This window comes from Acipenser ruthenus, chromosome 3 (genome assembly GCF_902713425.1).
Source record: "Acipenser ruthenus chromosome 3, fAciRut3.2 maternal haplotype, whole genome shotgun sequence".
NCBI lineage: Eukaryota > Metazoa > Chordata > Actinopteri > Acipenseriformes > Acipenseridae > Acipenser > Acipenser ruthenus.
The window spans coordinates 17,663,468-17,686,406 of record NC_081191.1 but is presented as its reverse complement, the minus strand read 5'-3'; the positions used below and the strand labels follow the sequence as shown (position 1 = coordinate 17,686,406).

Sequence of the window (22,939 nt, the reverse complement as noted above, 5' to 3'; positions counted from 1 at the left end):
TGTTATCACTTGCTTCATTGCTTTTTTTTTAATGTACTTAGAGGTTCTCAACCTAGTTTTATAACTAACGCATTCTGAAACAGTTTTCTACCTTTCTATACCACGTGTTCTAAATGAAAGCTTGATGGATTTAACCGTACCAGGTATCGTACCATACCAGGTAGACTCTGGTGTCCTTAACTAACCAAAATAACAATTTTTGCTGTTATGCAATTCTGAATTTTCTAATAAAAGGCCCTCTTTTGTTGCTTTACGCTCTAATGGAATGTATTAATGGAATCTGTAGAAGGGAAAGAGCAAATGAAAAGGCGGGGGTCAGCAGCTTGTCCATACACGGACACACATGTTATGAGTTATCAGTGTCCGTGGCAGTGAATATGTCTAACACACACACATATGTAATTGTATATAACTTCCGTTTTGTTTGTCCATGAACAACATGTTGTTGTTTTTTTTAAATGTCCGTCACCACTCGATATGGTGCTGACCCCTTGGGAAATATAAACAACTTATTAAAATCGAACCCTTCGGAAATTATTATGGTTTCACTTGTTTCTGTAGACCAACTTTGGATTTGGGTGACACAGTGGTCTTAATACAGGTAGTGGACAAAAAAACGGAAACACCTGGGTAAATGAGGGACACCAAGTATACTGAAAGCAAGGGCTTCCACACAGGTGTGGCTCATGCGTTAATTAAGCAAATAACATCCCAGCATGCTTAGGGTTTTGTATAAAAATGCTGGACAGGCCTGGTTGCCTATAATTATGGCTAGCATGGCTGCAAGAGGAGACCTCAGTGATTGAAAGTGGGGTGATTGTTGGGGCGCATTTGGCAGGAGCTTCAGTGACCAAGACAGCTCAACTTGCTGATGTTTCACGAGCAACAGTGTCTAAGGTGATGTCGGCATGGAACTCCGAGGGAAAGACATCATCAGCAAAGGGCAACAGTGGGCAGAAGTGCATACTCCAGGATTGTGATATCCGTGCATTAATTCGAAGTGCAAGGCAAAACAGGCAAGCAACTGCAGATCAATTGACTGCAAATTTCAACCTGGGGCGTGAGCAGCCAGTTTCATCAAAAATGGTCCGCCGAGAACGCCACAGAGCGGGATACCATAGTGGCCCAACGCCCTATTAAGTGACTTTACATTGGTGTTTCCATTTTTTTGTCCACTGCCTGTATGTCTAACTTCACTATAATGAACCCTTCTTATAACAAACCCTCTTTTTTAAAGATCCAAGCAGCAAGAACGTTTTTTTTCAATGAAAATTAGCCCTATTGGAACGATCATTCTAACAAAATCTCAGTAGTGACTGGCACTGAACTTTCATCCATTTTTGAATATGTTATTCTCTCAGTGAAAGCAAAGACCTTGGTAGGCTAATTCGAAGATAAAGCTGATTGATAGATAACCTATTGTAGTGCAAATCATGTGTGACGTATGCAACCGTTGCCATCTTCACACAAATTGCAACCATGGCAACAGGCGTGAGGAGGTAACAAGATTGAAACAGCGTGCACTGAGAAAACCATAAAAAATATGAAGCAATCTACACTGGATATGTTTTTCAAGAGACAGGGCACGTGATTACTATATTCTGTATGTAAGTATACTTTTTATTTTTTCATTTCTTTATTGTTTTCTTTTAAATATAGTACTGTACCAACAAAACCAACTGCAGTACATCTAAATGGAAGCCTACTTATTTTAAAACAGTCCTTTCAGCTATGTATTTTTGATATTGTATCTTTTTTGTGTTCCCTGAAAAACGGACAAGGGTTGGAACGGGCCAAAATGAAATAATCAGATATGCGTCACACTCATTTAACCGTCACTGATGTCGACATTTTATAGGGTCGGATATATGAGTGCTGACTGTATAGTGAATAACCTGATATAACAAACATTTCTCCAGGTCGCAGGAGGGGTTGTTATAATGAAGTTAGACTGATGTTATAAGCATATTTTCTGTACATTAGATTCAAAGTTAAATTAAACATTCTTTAAGATTAATGGAGGGGATGCTTCATTCTTATAGGATTTATTCCCCTGGGGCTATACAGTACTATAAATTGCCTGAACTTAATTTGATATTTTGCTCATGGTTTTATCAGGCTGCTGTCAGTGAAATCGACAGTCAGTTCTAAAATGTAATCTTCTCTGCATTTGCATATGACCACCATACAAAATGTGAGTGGTTTCTCTTTACACAACAGGACCAAAACCCATGCATATTCAAAAATATGATAAACAAAGCATTTCCATTAAGGTCAGCTCAGAAAATGTTAATAAACAAAAAACTAAAAAAAATGCATAGTGATCTTTTGCGACAACTGTGAACTCCAGCAGGTGTCCACACTTGCTTGTTCAATGCTACAGTTTCCATGGTTACGATATTATGTGATCCAATCAGAATTGTTTAACATCCAATTTTAAAAAAATGCTGATCAAATCACTCAGACCAGTTTATAGACAGAAAATTGGCAAATAAAACTAGTCCAGATCACTCCTAGGGTCAAACAGCACAGCTTATTTCCCAGCTAAAGATCTTCTTCAAGAAACAGTCGAATAAAACAATAAATAATGAGAATGTACTGCTGTGACAGAGAGAGAGAATGAATTCTAGTCAACAATCTCCCTCCCGACCTGTGAAGGCGCTGTGTTACAGGAACAGTGTGCCCCAGACTGAATGGTTTGGCAGTTCATTCCAGGGTCAGTTGGAAGCCGGCCATCCTAGAAGGTGGCGGAGTCACAATACCAGAAGTCATCGCCTTAATGCGGTAAGGAGGCGGGACTGAAGGTAGATCAGGGGATGTGGCCAAGCAATCGGTTCCTTGTGTTATGGTTACGCAAAGACCTACGAGGAAAAACCCTGTGTACTAACCGTGAGTGTTTTGTTTATTTTGTCCTGTCTAGCAGTTGTATTTGTCATTGTTAGACGGCTAAACAATCTGGGAGCTGTTGCTAAGGGGCCAGTTTCCAAACCCGGCCTTCACATCCCTCCCGTGCACATTATCTGTATTTCACCACCTGCACTAAGAGCACTCACTGTGGACTTGTGACCGTGTTGTGCTTGTGTGTGTGTGTTATATCGTGTCGTATTATTTCGGGCAGAGCCTCTATAAAATAGGCTGAACACTCATTATAACTAGATCAATAGGGGTCTGTTATTCCCTATAAAGGTGTTGTTCCTACATTATGGTTTTGAATTTGTATTTTGACTCATTGAGAATCCTTACGTTACGCACCTTTCTGCTTGTTTAAATAATAGATAAACGTATTGATTTTTAGAATATTCTAGTCATCTTTAAATCTATAGCCTAACAATTAATGCTGACGGAAGCCTGGCGCACTTCCTGTCCTTGATTATCAGTGTGGCTGCCTGGCAGCTCCTCGATCTGCCACAGAGCACTTTTTGATCAGAAGGCTCCACCAGCTGCTGCCTTCTCTGTCATGGAACAGGACTAACATACAGTACACCAGTATGCTGCCTTTTACTAACATGTACGTATTAGTGCACATAGAGCAATGGATCTCTTTGCTAGCTATGTATTATTGATGATACAATCCAACATCACATTTTCAAAAACTTTTGAATTTGCGCTTTTTTTTTGTATTCTCATGGTATCTCGTAATACTAGATTGATAGAATGCATTTATAATAAAGGTTATTTACATTTAAAGCTGACATTATTATTGATTTTCTCCTGGAAAAAAAACTAATTTATAATTTCCAGCAAATGATGGTGACCAGCTAAGAGTCAGTAATTATAACAAATATCATCAAGCCTCTTACTGGACAAGGTTTACAGACAATACTGTAGATTCATTTAGGAGTTGAGACAACAAATAATTTAATTTTACTATAAAGGGATTTTAATGTGCTTTAATATTTTCTTGGATCAGCTCCTCGACCAGCACCTAGTCTCCTGAACCAGCTGAAATTCTCCATTAGAAACAATAACATATTCCCACCAAAGACAGAAAAACACCAGATTCAGATTTCTCAAGTGTCTGGTCCTTTCATCTAGGTTTCCAAATTATAATAATAAAAGTCACAGTTTTGCTTTCCCCATTCACTTTGCTTGGTCCAAGATGGCCTATTAGCTTGAAACAGGTAACATGATGGCACCACTGCTGCTAGAGGCTTGGTGCCTTTTCGCAAATAGCCTTAAGACTTGTGTCCATAGAGTTCAAACTATACTGTATATATAAAACTAAAACATGACTGGGACACAGCAGCTTAAATAAAAAAATGTTACAATCTGCAGTTCCCTTTCAATCTCGAAATGTCAACCATTACAAGTTGGGAAATTACCCTTGTGTCACATGACCTGAGCACATATTCAAAAATCTGCCTGATAGGCCCACTGTGACCATATACAGACGTGCTCAAATTTGTTGGTACCCTTACAGCTCATTGAAATAATGCTTCATTCCTCCTGAAAAGTGATGAAATTAAAAGCTATTTTATCATGTATACTTGCATGCCTTTAGTATGTCATAGAATAAAGCAAAGAAGCCGTGAAAAGAGATGAATTATTGCTTATTCTACAAAGATATTCTAAAATGGCCTGGACAAATTTGTTGGTACCCCTTAGAAAAGGTAATAAATAATTGGATTATAGTGATATTTCAAACTAATTAGTTTCTTTAATGAGTACCACGTGGCACCACACTGAACATGGACCAGAGAAAGCAAAGGACAGAGTTGTCTGAGGAGATCAGAAAGAAAATAATAGACAAGTATGGTAAAGGTAAAGGCTACAAGACCATCTCCAAGCAGCTTGATGTTCCTGTGACAACAGTTGCAAATATTATTAAGAAGTTTAAGGTCCATGGAACTGCAGCCAACCTCCCTGGGCGCGGCCGCAAGAGGAAAATCGACCCCAGAGTGAACAGAAGGATAGTGCAAATGGTAGAAAAAGAACCAAGGATAACTGCCAAAGAGATACAAGCTGAACTCCAAGGTGAAGGTACGTCAGTTTCTGATCGCACCATCCGTCGCTTTTTGAGCGAAAGTGGGCTCCATGGAAGAAGACCCAGGAGGACTCCACTTTTGAAAGAAAAACATAAAAAAGCCAGACTGGAATTTGCTAAAATGCATATTGACAAGCCACAATCCTTCTGGGAGAATGTCCTTTGGACAGATGAGTCAAAACTGGAGCTTTTTGGCAAGTCACATCAGCTCTATGTTCACAGACGAAAAAATGAAGCTTTCAAAGAAAAGAACACCATACCTACAGTGAAACATGGAGGAGGCTCGGTTATGTTTTGGGTCTGCTTTGCTGCGCCTAGCACAGGGTGCCTTGAATCTGTGCAGGGCACAATGAAATCTCAAGACTATCAAGGCATTCTGGAGCGAAACGTACTGCCCAGTGTCAGAAAGCTCTGTTTCAGTCGCAGGTCATGGGTCCTCCAACAGGATAATGACCCAAAACACACAGCTAAAAGCACCCAAGAATGGATAAGAACAAAACATTGGACTATTCTGAAGTGGCCTTCTATGAGTCCTGATCTGAATCCTATCGAACATCTATGGAAAGAGCTGAAACTTGCAGTCTGGAGAAGGCACCCATCAAACCTGAGACAGCTGGAGCAGTTTGCTCAGGAACAGTGGGCCAAACTACCTGTTAACAGGTGCAGAAGTCTCATTGAGAGCTACAGAAAACGTTTGATTGCAGTGATTGCCTCTAAAGGTTGTGCAACAAAATATTAGGTTAGCGGTGCCATCATTTTTGTCCATGCCATTTTCATTTGTTTTCTTATTTACAATATTATGTTGAATAAAAAATCAAAAGCAAAGTCTGATTTCTATTAAATATGGAATAAACAATGGTGGATGCCAATTACTTTTGTCAGTTTCAAGTTATTTCAGAGAAAATTGTGCATTCTTCATTTTTTGTGGAGGGGTACCAACAAATTTGAGCACGTCTGTATCTGTTGCAGTCTGGGAGCAAATCTTAGCCATTTGATTCCTCACTCCAGCCTGAGCAGATGTGTCTTCACTTGCTCCGTTTTCGTGAGAATCTCTTTCTCTTCGAGACTGTTTTGGCAAATTATTACCTCGCGTATTCCTCTTCGGAAGTTGGCTTGCCCCTTCCTTTAGATACGATGGTGGTTCTTTTTTGTATTTTTAAACTAAAATCACACGGCGGTGTGTTTTTAGTGGCGATTGCTGAGACCAGTTTCGTTTTCAAAAAAAGGTACCCCGTACACTCACCCGGTGCCACCGTGCTCGGTACACATCAGTGCATAGCACTTCCGTGCAGAGCACCGGCGTATTACTCCGTGCTCCGTGCAGGTGTATGGCACTCCTGTGCATAGCAACCCCCGTGCACTCACCTAGTATCCCTGTGCTCTGTACGCCTAGGTGCACAGCACTTCCATGCATAGCACCAGTATATTATTCCATGCTCGGTGCAAGTGCATAGCACTCCCATGCAAAGCACCCCGCGCACTTATTCACGACTGTGTGAGGTATGGGGCCATCCTTCCTCTGGAGGACAGCCACAATATGTGAGTCCAATGCCTGGGCTCTGAACATGCCCAGTGGGCGTTGGCAGACCACACCTTTTGCAAGGTGTGCGCCAGCTTCCAAAAAAGGACCTGTGCTAAGAGGGCCCACAGTGCTGAAGGTCTTTCCGCGTCTTCAGGCTCTCAAGAGGCCTTTGTTGTCGCTCTCGAGAAGCCCCTCTCATGCGCCTTCTGCGGGCCGTAGTGCCCGGTCTGTGTCCCACTCCCCCGAGCCTAAGACCAAGAAACCTAAAAAACATAAGCACTCACCAAATGAAGACATGTTAGTCCTACAGGCTCAAATGTCTCAGCTGGCAAGCCAGCAATCGTTGCTAAAGTGTCTTGTTAATCTGGCAGCTCCCCCTGCACCCACTCCGGCATTTGGGGTAATATCTACTCCCTCAGCCCCGGTACTAGTCCCTCCTCTCCCTCAGTCTGAGGTGGCTGAGGAAGAGCAGGAGGATGTAGTGTCCCTGGCTGCCTCTATTGACGAAGGCGAATTTGAAGGGGGAACAAAGGATCATGGAGGACTCCCCGTCGTAGGGTTATTTGGCTCATAGCGGTCCGCTTGTGAATGAGCTAGCAGCCCTTCTGGGCAGAGCTGCTGCCCAAGTCCAGGTTCCATGGGCTGAGGAGGCCCAGGTCCCTCGATTGGTTTTCGAGACCTCGGCATCGGCTGGACAATGCTGTAAGCCTCTCCCGGTCCTCCCAGACTTTTTGGAGAAGGTGCAGTCCTCATGGGGCAGCCCAGCGCTGGCGCCCACTTGCTCCAAGCGGGTGGAAGCTTTATATGCCCTTCAGGGTGCGGAAAAGCAGCAGAGCTGCTTCCATGTCCCAATTATACTCAGTGCCAGGGGCAACAGCATGGAAACCCCGAGCTGCTGCACCCCAGACCATTGTGTGTACTGTTCCAGTGACTGCTCCTCTACGCAGGGATCTTCTCAGTCAGGCGTGGGGTCACTTGTGGCACCCAGACCACTGATCACTCAAGCTGTGGGTCTGGCCCCTGAACAGGAGCATCTGAGTGCCCTCAGCCTCAGACTCCGTTATCGCCACACTTCAGAATGCTAAAGCCTCTTCAACAAGGTCTCAGTGTTCATATAAGTGGAAGATTTCCAGGAGTGGTGCTTGGAGAGAGACCATGATCCCACCTCCTGCCCACATGCCACTTATTTTGCAGTTTTTACAGGACCTCCTAGAGGAGGGTAAGTCCTCCTCTATGTTGAACGTGTACCTGATTGCTATATCTGTGTGCCACGTCAAAATTGACTCTGTGTCTCCCGGAGCTCATTTTTTGGCAGTGCAGTTCATGAAAGGGGTTAGGAGGCTCCGCCCTCCCCTTAAAACAATGGCTCCATCCTGGAGTTTGGACTTGGCCCTAGAGGCTCTCACGAAGGCTCCCTTCGAACCTCTGCATTTAGTGGACCCTAAATTCTTGTACTTAAAGACTGCGCTTCTATTTGCTGTCACATCAGCAAAACGTGTCAGTGAGTTACAGGCCCTCTCAATAGAGGGTTCATATTTGCGCTTTGCCAGTGGTGGTGATATGGTTACTTTACGCACTAACCTGGCTTTTCTGCCTAAGGTTGTTTCGCAGTTTCACCTGACCAGTCGGTGGAATTGGAGGCGTTCCATCCTCCCCCCTTTCGCTTCTGCCCTGTCAGGGCGCTGAGGTGTTACATGGATAGGTCTAACTTATGGCGACAAACTACCCAGTTACTGGTTTGTTATGGATCGCATATTCAGGGTCAGGTACTTTCCAAGCAGCAGTTGTTGCATTGGATAGTGGATACGATCCAGTTAATCTTATGAGATGGCTAACTTACCCTCTCCGGGTAATGTTACAGCAAACTGGACTAGAGGGACTATGACGTCTTGGACAGTGATTCATGAGGCATCCCTGTCAGATATATGTAACGCTGCGGCGTGGGCCACACCACATACGTTTATAAGGTTTTACCGACTGAATGTTGCTGGTTTAGAAGCACCTTCTGTGGGGTCCAGAGTCCTTGAGGCAGCTTGCTCTATTGCGCAGAAGCTAGGCTAGCGCCAGGGCAGGGCTGTGGCTCCTTTGGCTCACTGCGACAGCTTGGGTATACATTTCCCAACTCGTAATGGTTGACATTTCGAGATTGAAAGGGAATGATAGGTTATGAATTGTAACCCTGGTTCCCTGAAAAATAAATGGCAACCATTAAATTTGCAAGGTCGCTAGCTCGCCTTCATAGCCATTACGGAATCAAATGGCGAAGGTTTGTTCCCAGACTGCAACAGATACGTGGTCACAGCGGGCCTAATAGGCAGTTTTTTGATATGTGCTCAGGTCATGTGACACAAGGGTCATTTTCCAACTCGTAATGGTTGACATTTCTTTTTCAGGGAACCAGGGTTACAATTCGTAACCTAACATTCCAATATTCAGCCACCAGGTAAATTACATCAGCCAGAAATATTTTGCATATCGCTTTACATTTCAGTGTAGCTACCTTTGCAACAAAGTCTTAAGGTTTCTGCATGTTTATGATTTTTAAATGTCATACCTTGCTTTGCAGATTACTCAGAAACAGCTTCATAAAAGATGAACTACAGTATTTTACACAACTGTAAAGCCGAGGATATAACTAATTATTTAAACAAAATGTATTGCTTGTAAAAATGGTAAAGGTGAGTTGTTTATTTAGCAGATAAAAAAAAAAAAAAATACTGCCAAACTTGTACTGCGGCATGCATTGGGACTGTAGTTTAACAGCACTGTAACCAATGAACTACATTTAGAAGTTTACTGAGGTTGCAATGTGGCTAAACTGTATAACAATGTTGTGAACTGCATTCAAATTACATTCCCAATCTGTACCACTTCACTTTACTTTTTTTGCATACTTTTTTTCATAAGAGGCGTTTTATATAATAATGAAAAGCCCTGTGAATCATCCTCTGTATCTTGTAAAACAATACAGTAATATGCAGGTCTATAATTATACTGTTGTGTTGTTATGCTCCCTGGACAATACTAAACATTCCCAAGGTCATTCACAGGACAGAACTGCAAATGAACAGATCCCACATGGGACCAGCTGCACAGTCCTTGAATGCTCAGGGACAGGAGTCTGGGCTCAGATTAAATCCTGGAATGAAGGTTGTACCGCTGCAGACTGTGTGATCCGAGGCTCGACCCAGAATCCCTCATATAGATCATAGAGTATGTTGGACCCTGAGTAAGAAAAGGAAAACGCATGCAGAAGGGGACATCTGTTTCTAGCCATGGAGATTTAAATGCTTGCTCCTCTATTGTAAGGATGCTATAAAATAAATACAAGCATAGCCATTTGCATGTGTTAAAGGGATATTTTATAATTTTCAGAATATTTAATTTCTTGACTGTTTAACAGGCTATTGTGTGGGTTCTCAGCCATTCTCTATTGCTGTTTCTGCTTAGAGCATTAGTTTTATGCTTCCGAGCTATACCTGTAAACATTTCATTTTTCAACCATTTCTACAAGCTGAATTGCTGAAGTCAGGTGGTTTTAGATATGACCACTAATGTTTGCAACTGTGTCTTAAAATGTACTAAATTAGTTTAAAGGGGGATCAAAATTACAACTGCATTACCCTACTCGTCATTTTGCTGCAATAGTCAGTATTATTATTATTATTTATTTCTTAGTAGACGCCCTTATCCAGGGCGACTTACAGTCATAAACAAAAATATATTTCAAGAACCAGCAAGCATGGTAAAAAAGATCTAAGCAATGGAGAATTAAATTATTTTAAACAAGCAAAAAAAAAAAAAAAAAGGTTTCTAGCTAGTTTTTTACTGTTACAATTTTACCCAAAGATTTGCCTTTGCAACAACTGTCCTTTTCCTCCATTCACCGTTATACAGTACATCTGAAACATAGTGACATTTAATGTGCGAGGAAAACTGCAAACCAACATCAAACACAGTGCTGCCAGGACAATTGGACTGAGTGAAAATAGTCTAGAAAACAAAAAGTTCAATAGCAAAACAATAAGGGACAGGTTGTTTTTACACAATTCTTGGCAAGTGCACAATACACGTATCAATGCTCCGGAAGCAGCTTGTTACTAACTCTTCCATCTAAGCTTCTCTAGATTGAATCGTTGGCCCAAATGTTGATTAGAGCAAATGTTTCTGAATCCCTGCTGCAATATGCTGTGTCTCAATCAACAGAAATATGGCTAAACAGAATAAACAGAAATGTTCCTTGCGGAAGTGAAACCTTCACACAGGCGTGGCTGTTTGTTATTCCGTCAGCTCACAAATGGCCATCAAGCATTTTGTCTCGCTCAACCCGGGTCAAAGGGTGTCAACCCACATCCTGAGGTGGGTCGCTGGGACCCGGGTAGCCAGGAGCCGGGTCCGGACCTGGGTAGGAGTGCCAGTGTGAAAGGGGATTAAGTTGTTCCCCCTTTTTTCAACAAAAATTTATTCATCTACACAAAGCACACAAACATTTTTTTTTCAAATCCAAGAATACATATTTTCTTTTCCTTGCTCATTAGTGGTTATTTAATCAGTGATAAATATAGAATTCGGTCAGTTATTGACCAGCTAGAAACAGTATGGGGTCCAGAGCTAAAGACTACAGTGCTTAAATCACAAAGTAAAAACTACACAGAAATCTTGTTCACTCCAGGGATCACCCATGTTTCTTTGGAACATTCAGATAAAAGTCCTGCAATAGGCTAGCTCTTTTAAAATGTACCTTTGTCACTCACAAAGCACATGCGACCACATGTGTTGAGCATTTGCACATCTGAATGTAGTCCTGCCTCGCACTTACCAGCACACTAATGCTTTCTGACCTACATTTTACACCCCTCATACAGCACCTTGTCCCCACGGCAGTACGTTACCAGAGGAAGTATGTCTCGGTAATCTCTGGGAAGGAGTGAAAGCTATAACCCCCAAGTGAAGGTGCTATTCACTTAAAATGCAGTTGGCTTCATTAGACCTCCAAAAATGTCGGCAACTAATTGCTCCAAATAATAGATAAACATTTAAACAGAGAAAATGTAGTAGAAATAGGGCTCCATCTCAGGCCACACTACTCTCCTTCAGAACAATCGTAAACAACTTCTGCGGACAAGCCATATATTCTTAATGAAAAACCCAGGTAATGACAAACCTGTCAATCGGAGTGTCGCCTGCACCTGGACCTGAATGCATCCGCCCAGAACCGTTTTTGATTGAGTCTTGCCGTGTGAGCCCTTGAGGTCTGTTTTTGTCTGACGCTGGTGTGGAAATGTCCCCTGAGGGTCCCTGGTACTGGGATGGATCCTGCAGTTTTGCCTTCTTCTCCTGAGGTGCTTCTTCGTTCCGTGGCCCCCTTGTGAGTTCACTGGGGTCCAGCTGCTGGGGCGTGTTTGAACCAACAGTGTAGAACCAGGCTCCTGACTTTGTGAGGATTTCTTGTTGTTTTCGGCACAAGTTGCATACCCACATTACCTGAACAGGGAGGAAGAGAGAAACCATGTTAATACTTCTTGAAACATTCAGGTATAAAACGGATCTTCAAAATGTTTCAGAGTATGTCATATGTGGGATGCTCTGTCATTGCTTTATGATATGTGCACTCGTTAGTCTTCAAGCTTGTGCACATACTTTTCTATAAGCTTCTGCCAACATTCAATTGCATTTTTTTGGTTAAATGACATATTAACAGTACTTAACATCAAACTGGCACAACATTGTACAGTTTGGCAAATGCAGTACCTGTTAAACAGACCCATATTCAACATGCATGAGTACAGAAAATGAAGACAATAGAACATGGTTTCTTATCAGAAGAACTATTCAAAGACAGAAGTGCTGATACTTATCCTACAGTGTAGGACCATTTGGAACCAAGTGGTAGAGAACCAGCCTTTGTATAATCTGCATGGTGATGTTATGGGCCATCTTATTGCCCCTTATTTTTGTACCCCATGAGTGCATTTTGTATTAACATGCCTGCGTTTGTTTGTTAAATAAATAAAACATGAGTATAGCTACTCAGATTATCACATTTTAGAATCCCAATGTCTATAAACAAAGCTGCTGTCTAAAACAGCTGCAGATTTCAGTCATTCCAATTTTAAGAGTCTGTTTATTTAATTACTGCATTATCACATTTCACTAATCAAGGATCTGTATATATGTACAATTAACTGTGGTCAGAGACTTTGCAATGCTTGCACCATTATGAATAGTGCTCATAAAGCACTAGTGCTCCAGTAAATGCAGAATACTATGGGGTAGATTTAATGCAGGTTTGAGACTGGTGGTAATTAAATGTGATCCCTTTTTTAATCAATCACAGTAACATCACAAGCACTATCTAGTGCAGGAGTTGCTGGTGATCCCACTGCCTATAATATGACTTTTGCTGTGTTCTTGTTCTTGACTATTTTGCTGTTGAAAACACAATGCTGATTCTGATTAACATGTCATAGATAAACCACACTGATTAATTACACAAACAGACCAAGATGAGCTGACATCGTTTAAATCATTCTTTACCTCATTTTAATATAGCAATAATTAATTATACGTAGCATTTAAAAAAAAAAGTGTTAACTTTGTAACGTCAGCCTATTTTGTGCCTTGTTTTGTTTTATCTCCATCTGTGACTCTGACGTGTGCAAAAGAATTACAGTATGTGTGAAATACGAAACATTTGCATAGTTAATACAGGAACATACCAAATTTTGGAGAGGTAGACAGATTTCAAAGTGTATCCTATACTAAAATGACAAAGCATCAACATGTTACAGTACAACAGGGAGTTATGAATAAACATGTACAATGTTTGTTATACAGTATATTAATCTCAATCTCACTGCCAGCCTAAGACGAAGAATTGGCATGTCTTTGTGCAAAAGATGATGTGACAGCAATGTCAGCGATTCCACAAAGGTACCCATGTCTATCTTCATATTAAACTCTTCATAATAAACCCCAACAAGGAAGTATGCTACTCAGTGGCAGATCGTGTATAGAGTGCTGCCCCTCCACATATATACACACACACACACACACACACACACACACACACACACACACACACACACACACACACACAGGATTTGGGCAATTTAAAAAAATGACAAAAAAACACAAATAAAGTGAATTCTAGAATTTCAAATTGTTCTATTGAAAGATATAAATTAGAGATCTAGCTTTATAATAAAACAACACATTATTACATATACATGCATTAAATGAAAAATAACATGCAAAAAATAATTTCATACTTTGACAAAAGTATTTGGGCAATCAACATATTTTGTATGAAACCCATTCATTGCTAATTATTGACAATTATCATGCTTGAAAACCAACACCTGATTATAATTATAGAATAAATAAACACATAATCACCAAGTGCTGAAAAATAAATTAGAAATTTGTGATTAAAAAAGCATCAAAAATGGTACCGCAACAATCTCAAAATGGAGGTGTACAACTAAATGAAAAAGGAGAAACTATCAGAAAAATAGCAGAAAGTCTTGGTTTACCGAAAAGCACTGTGTGGGCTACTATTGATAAACACAGGAGAACAGGAACCACTGTAACTAGCTCCAGGTGTGGAAGACCAAGAAATATTGCTGCAAAATCTTGAAGAAGAATCTGATTTCTGCCAAAGATCTGACACAAGAATTGAGAGAAGACGGTCAAGAAATTCATGAGTGAACAATTCAACGATACCTTAACAAGATGAATGTCCATGGGCGAAAACCAAGATGCAAACCTTTGTTAAAAATAATACACAAAAGAAAGCGATTGGAGTTTTCCATTGAATACTTGAAGAAGCCTGATGATTTCTTCAACCAAATGTTATGGTCAGACGACTCCAAACTATAACTTTTTTCACCAAGAAAGCAACAATATGTTTGGAGGAAGAGAGGAGAAGAATTTAAAGAAAAGTTCATCATGCCAGCATGGTGGAGGTTGTGTGATGGTATGGGCTTGTTTTTCTTCCTCAGGCATTGGCGACCTTTGTATTATAGAAGGATCAATGAATGCTGCAAAATATCAATACAGTGCTAGAAGGCTTATTAGATGGAAGTTTGTATTTTTTACTCTGATGTACTGTATCTTTTGAGTTGCATATTCACAATGTCACCAAAGTGTCCTTTTACCATTCGTGAAACATTGCTAAAATTAGGTCGTTTCTATTATTTTCGGATGCTGAGCAACTAATTCATGCTTTTGTGTCTTTCCGACTTGACTATTGCAATGCTCTATTCGCTGGGGTTCCGGGTCATGCCAAAGACAAGTTACCTTTTGTCAGAGCTAATAGCAAAGTCGTCAAAGCCTTTTTCTGAGGGTGCTTTTGTAAAAGACTGCATGCTTAAGTCACAGAAATAGTCTGTCCTGAGAAAAAGCATGTGTTTTCTAATGTCAGCCTTTCAAGAAATACTGTGGCTTAGAGAGTGGATGACCTGGCTACCGAGCTTCAAGATCAGCTCACTGAAAAAGCAAGCGATTTTGTAGCCTTTTCACTTGCTGTTGACGAGAGCACAGATATTACTGATACCGCTTCGTTATCTATTTTTATCTGGGGTGTTAATGCAGACTTCACTATTACCGAAGGCACTACCACAGCAAACAATATATTTCAAAAGCATGAGAAGTGTGTCCACAACTTGAAATTACAGTGGGAGAAATTAGTTGGCTTGCATGGCGGTGAAAAAAAATTGTCTTGTTGCTTTGGTGAGAAAATGTACAACTTACCACTGTATTCTGCACAAGGAAGCGCTGTGTGGGAAGGTGCTGAAAATGGATCCTATAATGGTCACAGTTGTAAAAACGGTACATTTCATCAGGGTGAAAGGCTTGAATCACCGGCAATTCCAAAAGTTGCTTGACGAGCTTAATGCTCAATATGGTGATTTGCCGTACCACACTGAAGTTCGCTGGCTTAGCCATGGTGCAGTACTTAAAAGGTTCTTTGAATTGCATCAAGAAATAGAACTTTTAATGCACAATAAAAGGAAAGTAATTAGAGCGCTTTCAGATGCAAAGTGGTTGTGTGATTTGGGATTTCTCTGCAATACAACTGAAAAGCTCAGCAATTTAAATGTGAAACTGCAAGTCAACAAGTGGCACAAATAAACCTCCCCAATAAACGTATTTTTTAAAACAAAAATAGCCTGGAATCAGAATTGACGTTTTATTACGCAATTTATGCGACTGAAAAAATCACAAGCATTTTTGGCACTAATATTAGCACACTGTTTTCAATAATTGTATAACATCGCACAATATGGATGTGGGTGTAATAGTACAGTCATCTCCGGCTAAGAGAACACCCCTCGGGAAGCAAGTGAACTGTTCTCTAGCCAAAGTGTTCTCTAAGATGGAGTTGACCACAGACAATATGAATCAATAACTAATAAATATGTATTACTTGTCATGACACACGTGCATATGAAATTAACAGAATACGTAAGAGAACAGCAACAGGTTAGTGTATGGTAATAAACTATAATAACAAAGTAACAAACAAATGAATGTTAATAAACTAACTGTCAAACTAAATTATCACTAACTAAAGTCCCCCTAAACACTTTAAAAAATGCAGCAGCAACTCTAGATTAATTATGAATACCTGTACAGGAGTAATATTCAAGGCATGTACACAATTATTTAACAGAATGGTGAAGTAACTCACCAGAACAGAAAACACCAAACTGCTCGGCGACTTGTGTCTGACTCAGGTTTCTTTCAGGAGCTTGAACAATTTCCAACTTTTTGTAGCAAGAGAAACAGCGGCACTTTTCGCCATTTGTTTACACGCCATTGTATGGTGATGAGGTGCACGAGTGGCAATCAGAATACACCACGAGGCAACGATAAATTTAAAGATTGAATAAACTAATCAGTGTTCCTCAGACACTCTTGCAATGACAAGTCAGTTTTGCAAAGATTGAATAAACTATTTAATTTAAATGTGATGATGATGAGTTATCAGGTTACAAAACAGTACTGTATCATTTGTGAACAAATCACTATAAGTGCCAAAAAGGTGTTCTTTTAAGTGGTTCCTGTTCTTTTAGGTGGAGCATTTACAATGGGAAAAATGAGTTTCACCACAAGGGTGTTCTCTTAGCCGAAATGTTCTCTTTGGAGGTGTTCCCATACATGGAGACTACTGTATCGCTAATATGGGTCACTGGACAACTACACTCACTGTATTTGGTTCTAGTGTCTTTGCTTCATGTAAACGACTCGCAGTCCTGCAGTTTATAAAATATACCCTGTACCATTTGGTCTTCCAATAGTTTGACATACTGAATCTGCAGTATTTCTAGCAATCACGCACATACAGCGGGGCACTAACGAAACTGGTGTTTGAATTAGGTAATCTTATACACATTTTACAAGTCCTTAGAGAACAAAAACTTACATTTATATTGTGCCTTATCATGCCATGGCATCTAAAAAAAAAAAAAAAATAGACGGCAGTGGCAGCATCTTTAATTTCTCCAGGCCTGTTCTTATTCTAGTGTCCCTAGAACCATGCCTCCCCGTGTGGTTCTATGGAACACCTGCATTCTGAGATTATGTGCTTAGCAGCTAAACTAGCCATCAGTACGACAAAGCGCTAAATATTACAAGAGTAGAAATTGTCTTTTTTTAATCAATTCGCTAAATATTTTGGACGTAAATATTTATGGAGCTTCAGTAATTCCACAGTGATTTTGTGATGTCTTTGAAACAACTCTTATGTCACACCCAACAAGCAAAACTGAAATCTAATTAGCTGGTCTAATCTCCATTTATGGCCTATATTTTACACAATTCAAAACATGGTTGTGTCTGCCAGTGTACTGTAAGGTATACACTGTCACTGGATAAACTACATAGCCTAGATACTAGTAGTCCTATTCTAGCTTTGTGCAATTAACAAAAAATGATACGCTGCTGGCTAGCAAGCAAGAGTAAAAAATAAATACAAGGTATAATTTATTTCAGTAAATAAAGTCTTTATTTTAAATATTTATTTTAATACATGTACAACAAAACACATTTCCTACCTCCTACAGTTTGGTACAGTTCAGGCTTTTCAACTCAGGCTTTTCACAATGCATTGTGGTATGTTTTACCTGTCTCAGGTCCCATTCTTGCCTTTAAGAGAAGCAGGACTACGCTTACCAGAATGCATTGGTTTGTGAGTTGAAAAGCCTGAACTATCCCAAACTGTCCCACTGACCACGGAGCCATATGGTCACCTTAGAATACCATGATGCCAGTAAATGCTAGAACATCTTCTGCTTAACTTTAGCACCCAACCATATTAGCTTTTTTAAATTATTAATTATTTCAAAATATAGCACACATGCTACTACTGTATATGATGCAAGAACTAGGTCCTCTATGATAAAATATCTGTCCTCATTTCATTCCTGTGTCTCTGACCATTTCAGAGTTATTAATGGACCATGCAAAAAACATGACTTTTACCAAGGTCACTTACAACTAGGGCTGTCAAGTGATTAAAAAATGAATCGTGATTAATCTTGATTAAACAAATTATTCTCAGTTAACACTGGTTTTAATAGCATATTTAATTCATACAATTACTGCATCCATCTCATTTAAGTTGGTTTATTATTATTATTATTATTATTATTATTATTATTATTATTATTATTATTATTATTATTATTATTATTATCCAAAAAAATAACCCAGCATAAAAAAACTGTTTTCCTATTTCTGGATTCTCTTTAGAGTTTTATATTTATTTACAATCCAGCATTGTTTTTAAATTGAACCAACTGCTAAATCACAATGGAATCAGTTTATTACTCACCTTACTGCATTTACAATTATCTGTTTCCTTTACTCAAACTGAAGTTTTCACTGCTGTTTAAATAATAATAATAATTTTACATTTTCTTTTATTAATACAGTGCACTCCATTTATAAGAATTACTGATATAAGAATCAACCGCATATAGTGATCAAAACCACTGGGATTGTGGAGCTTTGCATCACCGCTTAGTGAAAAACTGTGAGATTTGCATTGCAACTGAAAAAAAGCAAGCCACAGAGGTTTGCTAATTGTAATCATATTGCTCCGCTTTTAAGAATCAACCACTTATAAAAATCAAATAATCCGGGATGGATGTGATTCTTATAAACGGAGTGCACTGTAACTTGAAATTGCCTAAATAAAACAAAACATTCACTGAGTAATGGTTATATCCTTGTCACAAAGACGGCCGGAGTGGGTGGCGTCAGACCAGACAGGAATACACAGACAGAGACGGTGGTTGTGATGAGCTGAGTGCAATGGCTGCACTCAGCGTTTAATAACAAATAAAAGGTTTTAAACAGTACACAAAACAGGACACGGCACTTGTAGCCAAAATAAAACGACAAACAAAACGGACTACACAGTGCACAGACAGACGAACAAAACACGGTGAGCAGATAACACTAATATTTACGTTCTTATTTATTTTAACTCCTCTCTCTCTCTCTCCCGTTCTCCACTCACCGAACACCTAACCACAAGTGACTAAAACGTGCATCTATATATACTGTTGTGCTGGGATTCAATTACTAATTAATTACTCACTTAAATCCCAGCACGTGAATTCATTACGTGCAACCCCGTGCCACACATTATACACATTTTATCTGCACGTGAAGTGATGTGCCATCCTCGTGCCTAAATATAATTATACACTTTTTAACTACACGTGAAACACAGACCCGTTTATATCCCGTGTACCAATGACTATACACCAACATTTACACACACACGCACGCAACATACAACACAGATGCACACAGGGGCGGGGTGCTTTGCCACATATACCCCCCCTTGTGCGCAGCACACATGGCCTCAACGGCCACCTCCCCCCTTAAAAATCCAGCAGTCCAGGACAAAGTCTCGGGCTGGGAAGGGAGGCTTCAGTGGGCCCATGGCTGGCCATGCTGTCAGCACCCCTGCCGGTAGTGGCACGGCTGACAGCCTGTTGGTCCCGTCCTGCAGCGAAAAAGCTGCGGGGGCAGGTGGTCCCCCGACCTCCCCCTTCTTCGTAGCCGGCAGCTCCCTCCTGTGGGGCTCCGGCCACAAGAACTCCTGCAGCGAAACTGCTGCTGGGGAAAGTTGTCTCCAGACCTCGTCCCCCTTCTTTGTAGCCGGTAGCTCCCTTTGGTGGGGCTCCGACCACAGTACTGCCGGCAGCGAAGAAGCTGCAGTGGGAGCAGGTCTCCGGACCTCCCCCACGATCTCCGGCAGCGAAACTGCTGCAGTGGGAGCAGGTCTCCTGACCTCCCCCACGATCTCCGGCAGCGAAACTGCTGCTGGGGTTGGTGGTCTCCAGACCTCCTCCCCCTTCTTCGTGGCCGACAGCTCCCCTTTCTGGGGCTCCGGCCACCGTACTCCCCGTGGTGGAGGTATGGGAAGCAGAGACAGCTCCTGCTGTTCTGCTTCTGGCAGTGGCAGAGGCAGAGGCAGCTCCTCTGCTCCTGGAAGTGGCAGAGGCAGCTCCTGCTCCTCTGCTCCTGGAAGTGGCAGAGGCAGCTCCTGCTCCTTTGCTCCTGCCGGTGTAGGTGGCGGAGGCAGAGGCAGCTCCGGCTGCTCTGCTCCTGCCGATGTAGGTGGCGGAGGCAGAGGCAGCTCCTGCTCCTCTGCTCCTGGAAGTGGCAGAGGCAGCTCCGGCTGCTCTGCTCCTGCCGGTGAAGGTGGGAGCAGCGTGTAGTCTCCTGCCGATGGAGGTGGGAGCAGCGTGTAGTCTCCCCCTTTTTCAGGGGACTGGTGCTGCTCTGCCTCTCTTGCAGCGGACTGGTGCGGCTCTGCTTCTGAAGGGGAAACCAGCAGGCATTCTTCCTCTGCTGGTTGTGCTGGGGAAACCAGCAGGCATTCTTCCTCTGCTGGTTGGGCTGGGGAAACCAGCAGGCATTCTTCCTCTGCTGGTTGTGCTGGGGAAACCAGCAGGCATTCTTCCTCTGCTGGTTGGGCTGGGGAAACCAGCAGGCATTCTTCCTCTGCTGGTTGTGCTGGGGAAACCAGCAGGCATTCTACCTCTGCTGGTTGTGATGGGGAAACCAGCAGGCATTCTTGCTCTGCTGGTGAAGGTGGGAACAGCTGCCTCTCAGGCTTCGGATTCCCGCGGTCCCCCCGTCTGGGCGCTGGACGCTCGCGGTCCCCCCGTCTGGGCGCTGGACGCTCGCGGTCCCCCCGTCTGGGCGCTGGTTCCTCCTCTTCATACTGGGTGGGGCATATGGCTAACGTGTGCCCATAAGCCCCACAGCCAGGGCATAACTCTGCTGCGAGGTTCTTTAAAAAAACCTCCCAGCCATCATCCTCGACCTCCTCCCTTTTGGGCTGTGGACGCCCCGACTCCTCCCTTTTGGGCTGTGGACACTCGGGTTCCCCCCACTCAGGCGTAGGACGTTCGGGTTCCTCCCACTCGGGCGTAGGACGTTCGGGTTCCTCCCACTCGGGCTGTGGACGCTCAGGCTCCTCCCACTCGGGCTGTGGACGCTCAGGCTCCTCCCACTCGGGCTGTGGACGCTCAGGCTCCTCCCACTCGGGCTGTGGACGCTCAGGCTCCTCCCACTCGGGCTGTGGACGCTCAGGCTCCTCCCACTCGGGCTGTGGACGCTCAGGCTCCTCCCACTCGGGCTGTGGACGCTCAGGCTCCTCCCGCTCAGGTACTGGAGAGGGCAGCGACTGCTCCTCTCCCTCTTGCTCACTGGAAGGCATCCCTCCCATGTCTGCAGCTAGGTAACCCAGCACCACAATGGTGAGGTCACGAACGGATGCCGGGTTGTGCTGTTGCTCCCAGTCCTCCCATCGTTTCCCATCTCGCATCTGCAGTGCGTGAATAACCATGGGGAGGTCACTGGCGAAGTTCCCCTCGGGGTGCACCAGCCAGTCCCATATTTCCCGGGACGGTGGGGAACCCGGTGGCAGTGGGGGTAGAGGGGTGGCTAGTGCCCCGTTGTGGCTATCCTCCTCCCAGCCCGGCATGCAGGATGAGGGCTGCAGCTGTTGTTGCTGCTGCTGCTTCTGCTGCTTCCTGCAGCTCTTTCTTCCCATCCTCGCTTTACTATTTTTTTTTTTTTTTCCCACAAAACCCCCTCTCCTGGTCTGACGCTTGGAGGCGCTATTACCCCACGATGACACCACGTGTCACAAAGACGGCCGGAGTGGGTGGCGTCAGACCAGAAACAGGAACACAAACGACAGAGAGATGGGGTTTTGGTGAGGCTGAACGCGTGATTGCGTTCAGCATTTAATAAACACAACAGAAAATAAAAGGTTGGAACACAAAAACACTGGACACGGCACTACACGCCAAAATAAACAGACATACAAAACGGACTACACAGTGCACAGACAGACGAACAAAACACGGTGAGCAGATAACACTAATATTTACGTTCTTATTTATTTTAACTCCTCTCTCTCTCTCTCCCGTTCTCCACTCACCGAACACCTAACCACAAGTGACTAAAACGTGCATCTATATATACTGTTGTGCTGGGATTCAATTACTAATTAATTACTCACTTGAATCCCAGCACGTGAATTCATTACGTGCAACCCCGTGCCACACATTATACACATTTTATCTGCACGTGAAGTGATGTGCCATCCTCGTGCCTAAATATAATTATACACTTTTTAACTACACGTGAAACACAGACCCGTTTATATCCCGTGTACCAATGACTATACACCAACATTTACACACACACGCACGCAACATACAACACAGATGCACACAGGGGCGGGGTGCTTTGCCACAATCCTCCATAACTGTAAACATTGTTTAAAAATGAATGTGGTTATTGAAATAAAACAAAGCTACAATGTCAGCGGGTCTGCAGTCGGTAGCTATCCAACAGCACTGGTATAGTATCGTACCTAGCTTGATTCATGGGTTTGCAGCAATCCTGAAATTCTAAAAGAGTACTCTGTCGAAACTGACAGGTTTAATTTGTTGTTGTATTGTTGTTGTCTGTAGCAGAAGAGAAAGCATGTTTAGCTGACTACATGCACTTCTGCGATACTGGAACTCACTTTGACAGTGAATACAAGTAACCCTCTTTCAATCCAATGAACCTTCAGAAAGTTTGAAGAAAAATAAACTTCCTATTCACAAGTGCTTCAGTTTGAGCAATTTGAGTGCTTTGCTACATAATGCAGTTCTGTTACTAATTTTATATTCAAACGATGACTACACTCATTCAGTCTTGGCATGCACTTGAGTATATTAATGGGGTTGCAGGAAATTAATTATGGTATGCTAAGAGGGACAAGAGTAGTAGTGGTTAGGGCTCTGGACTCTTGACCGGAGGGTCGTGGGTTCAATCCCAGCTGGGGGACACTGCTGCTGTACCCTTGAGCAAGGTACTTTACCTAGATTGCTCCAGAAAAAAAA

The 22,939-nt window shown here is 42.4% G+C and overlaps 1 protein-coding gene across 32 annotated transcripts in view; it reads right to left on the bottom strand.

Moving 5' to 3' along the window:
* Window positions 1-22,939, bottom strand: part of LOC117394363 (regulating synaptic membrane exocytosis protein 2-like) — a 265,103-nt gene that overhangs the window by 177,607 nt on the left and 64,557 nt on the right. For all 32 annotated transcript variants that reach the window (XM_059012647.1, XM_059012665.1, XM_059012653.1 and 29 more), the window contains one exon: window positions 11,671-11,990. In XM_059012647.1, coding sequence (XP_058868630.1) covers window positions 11,671-11,990 — 320 coding nt within the window. The remainder of the gene's footprint in view (window positions 1-11,670; window positions 11,991-22,939) is intronic.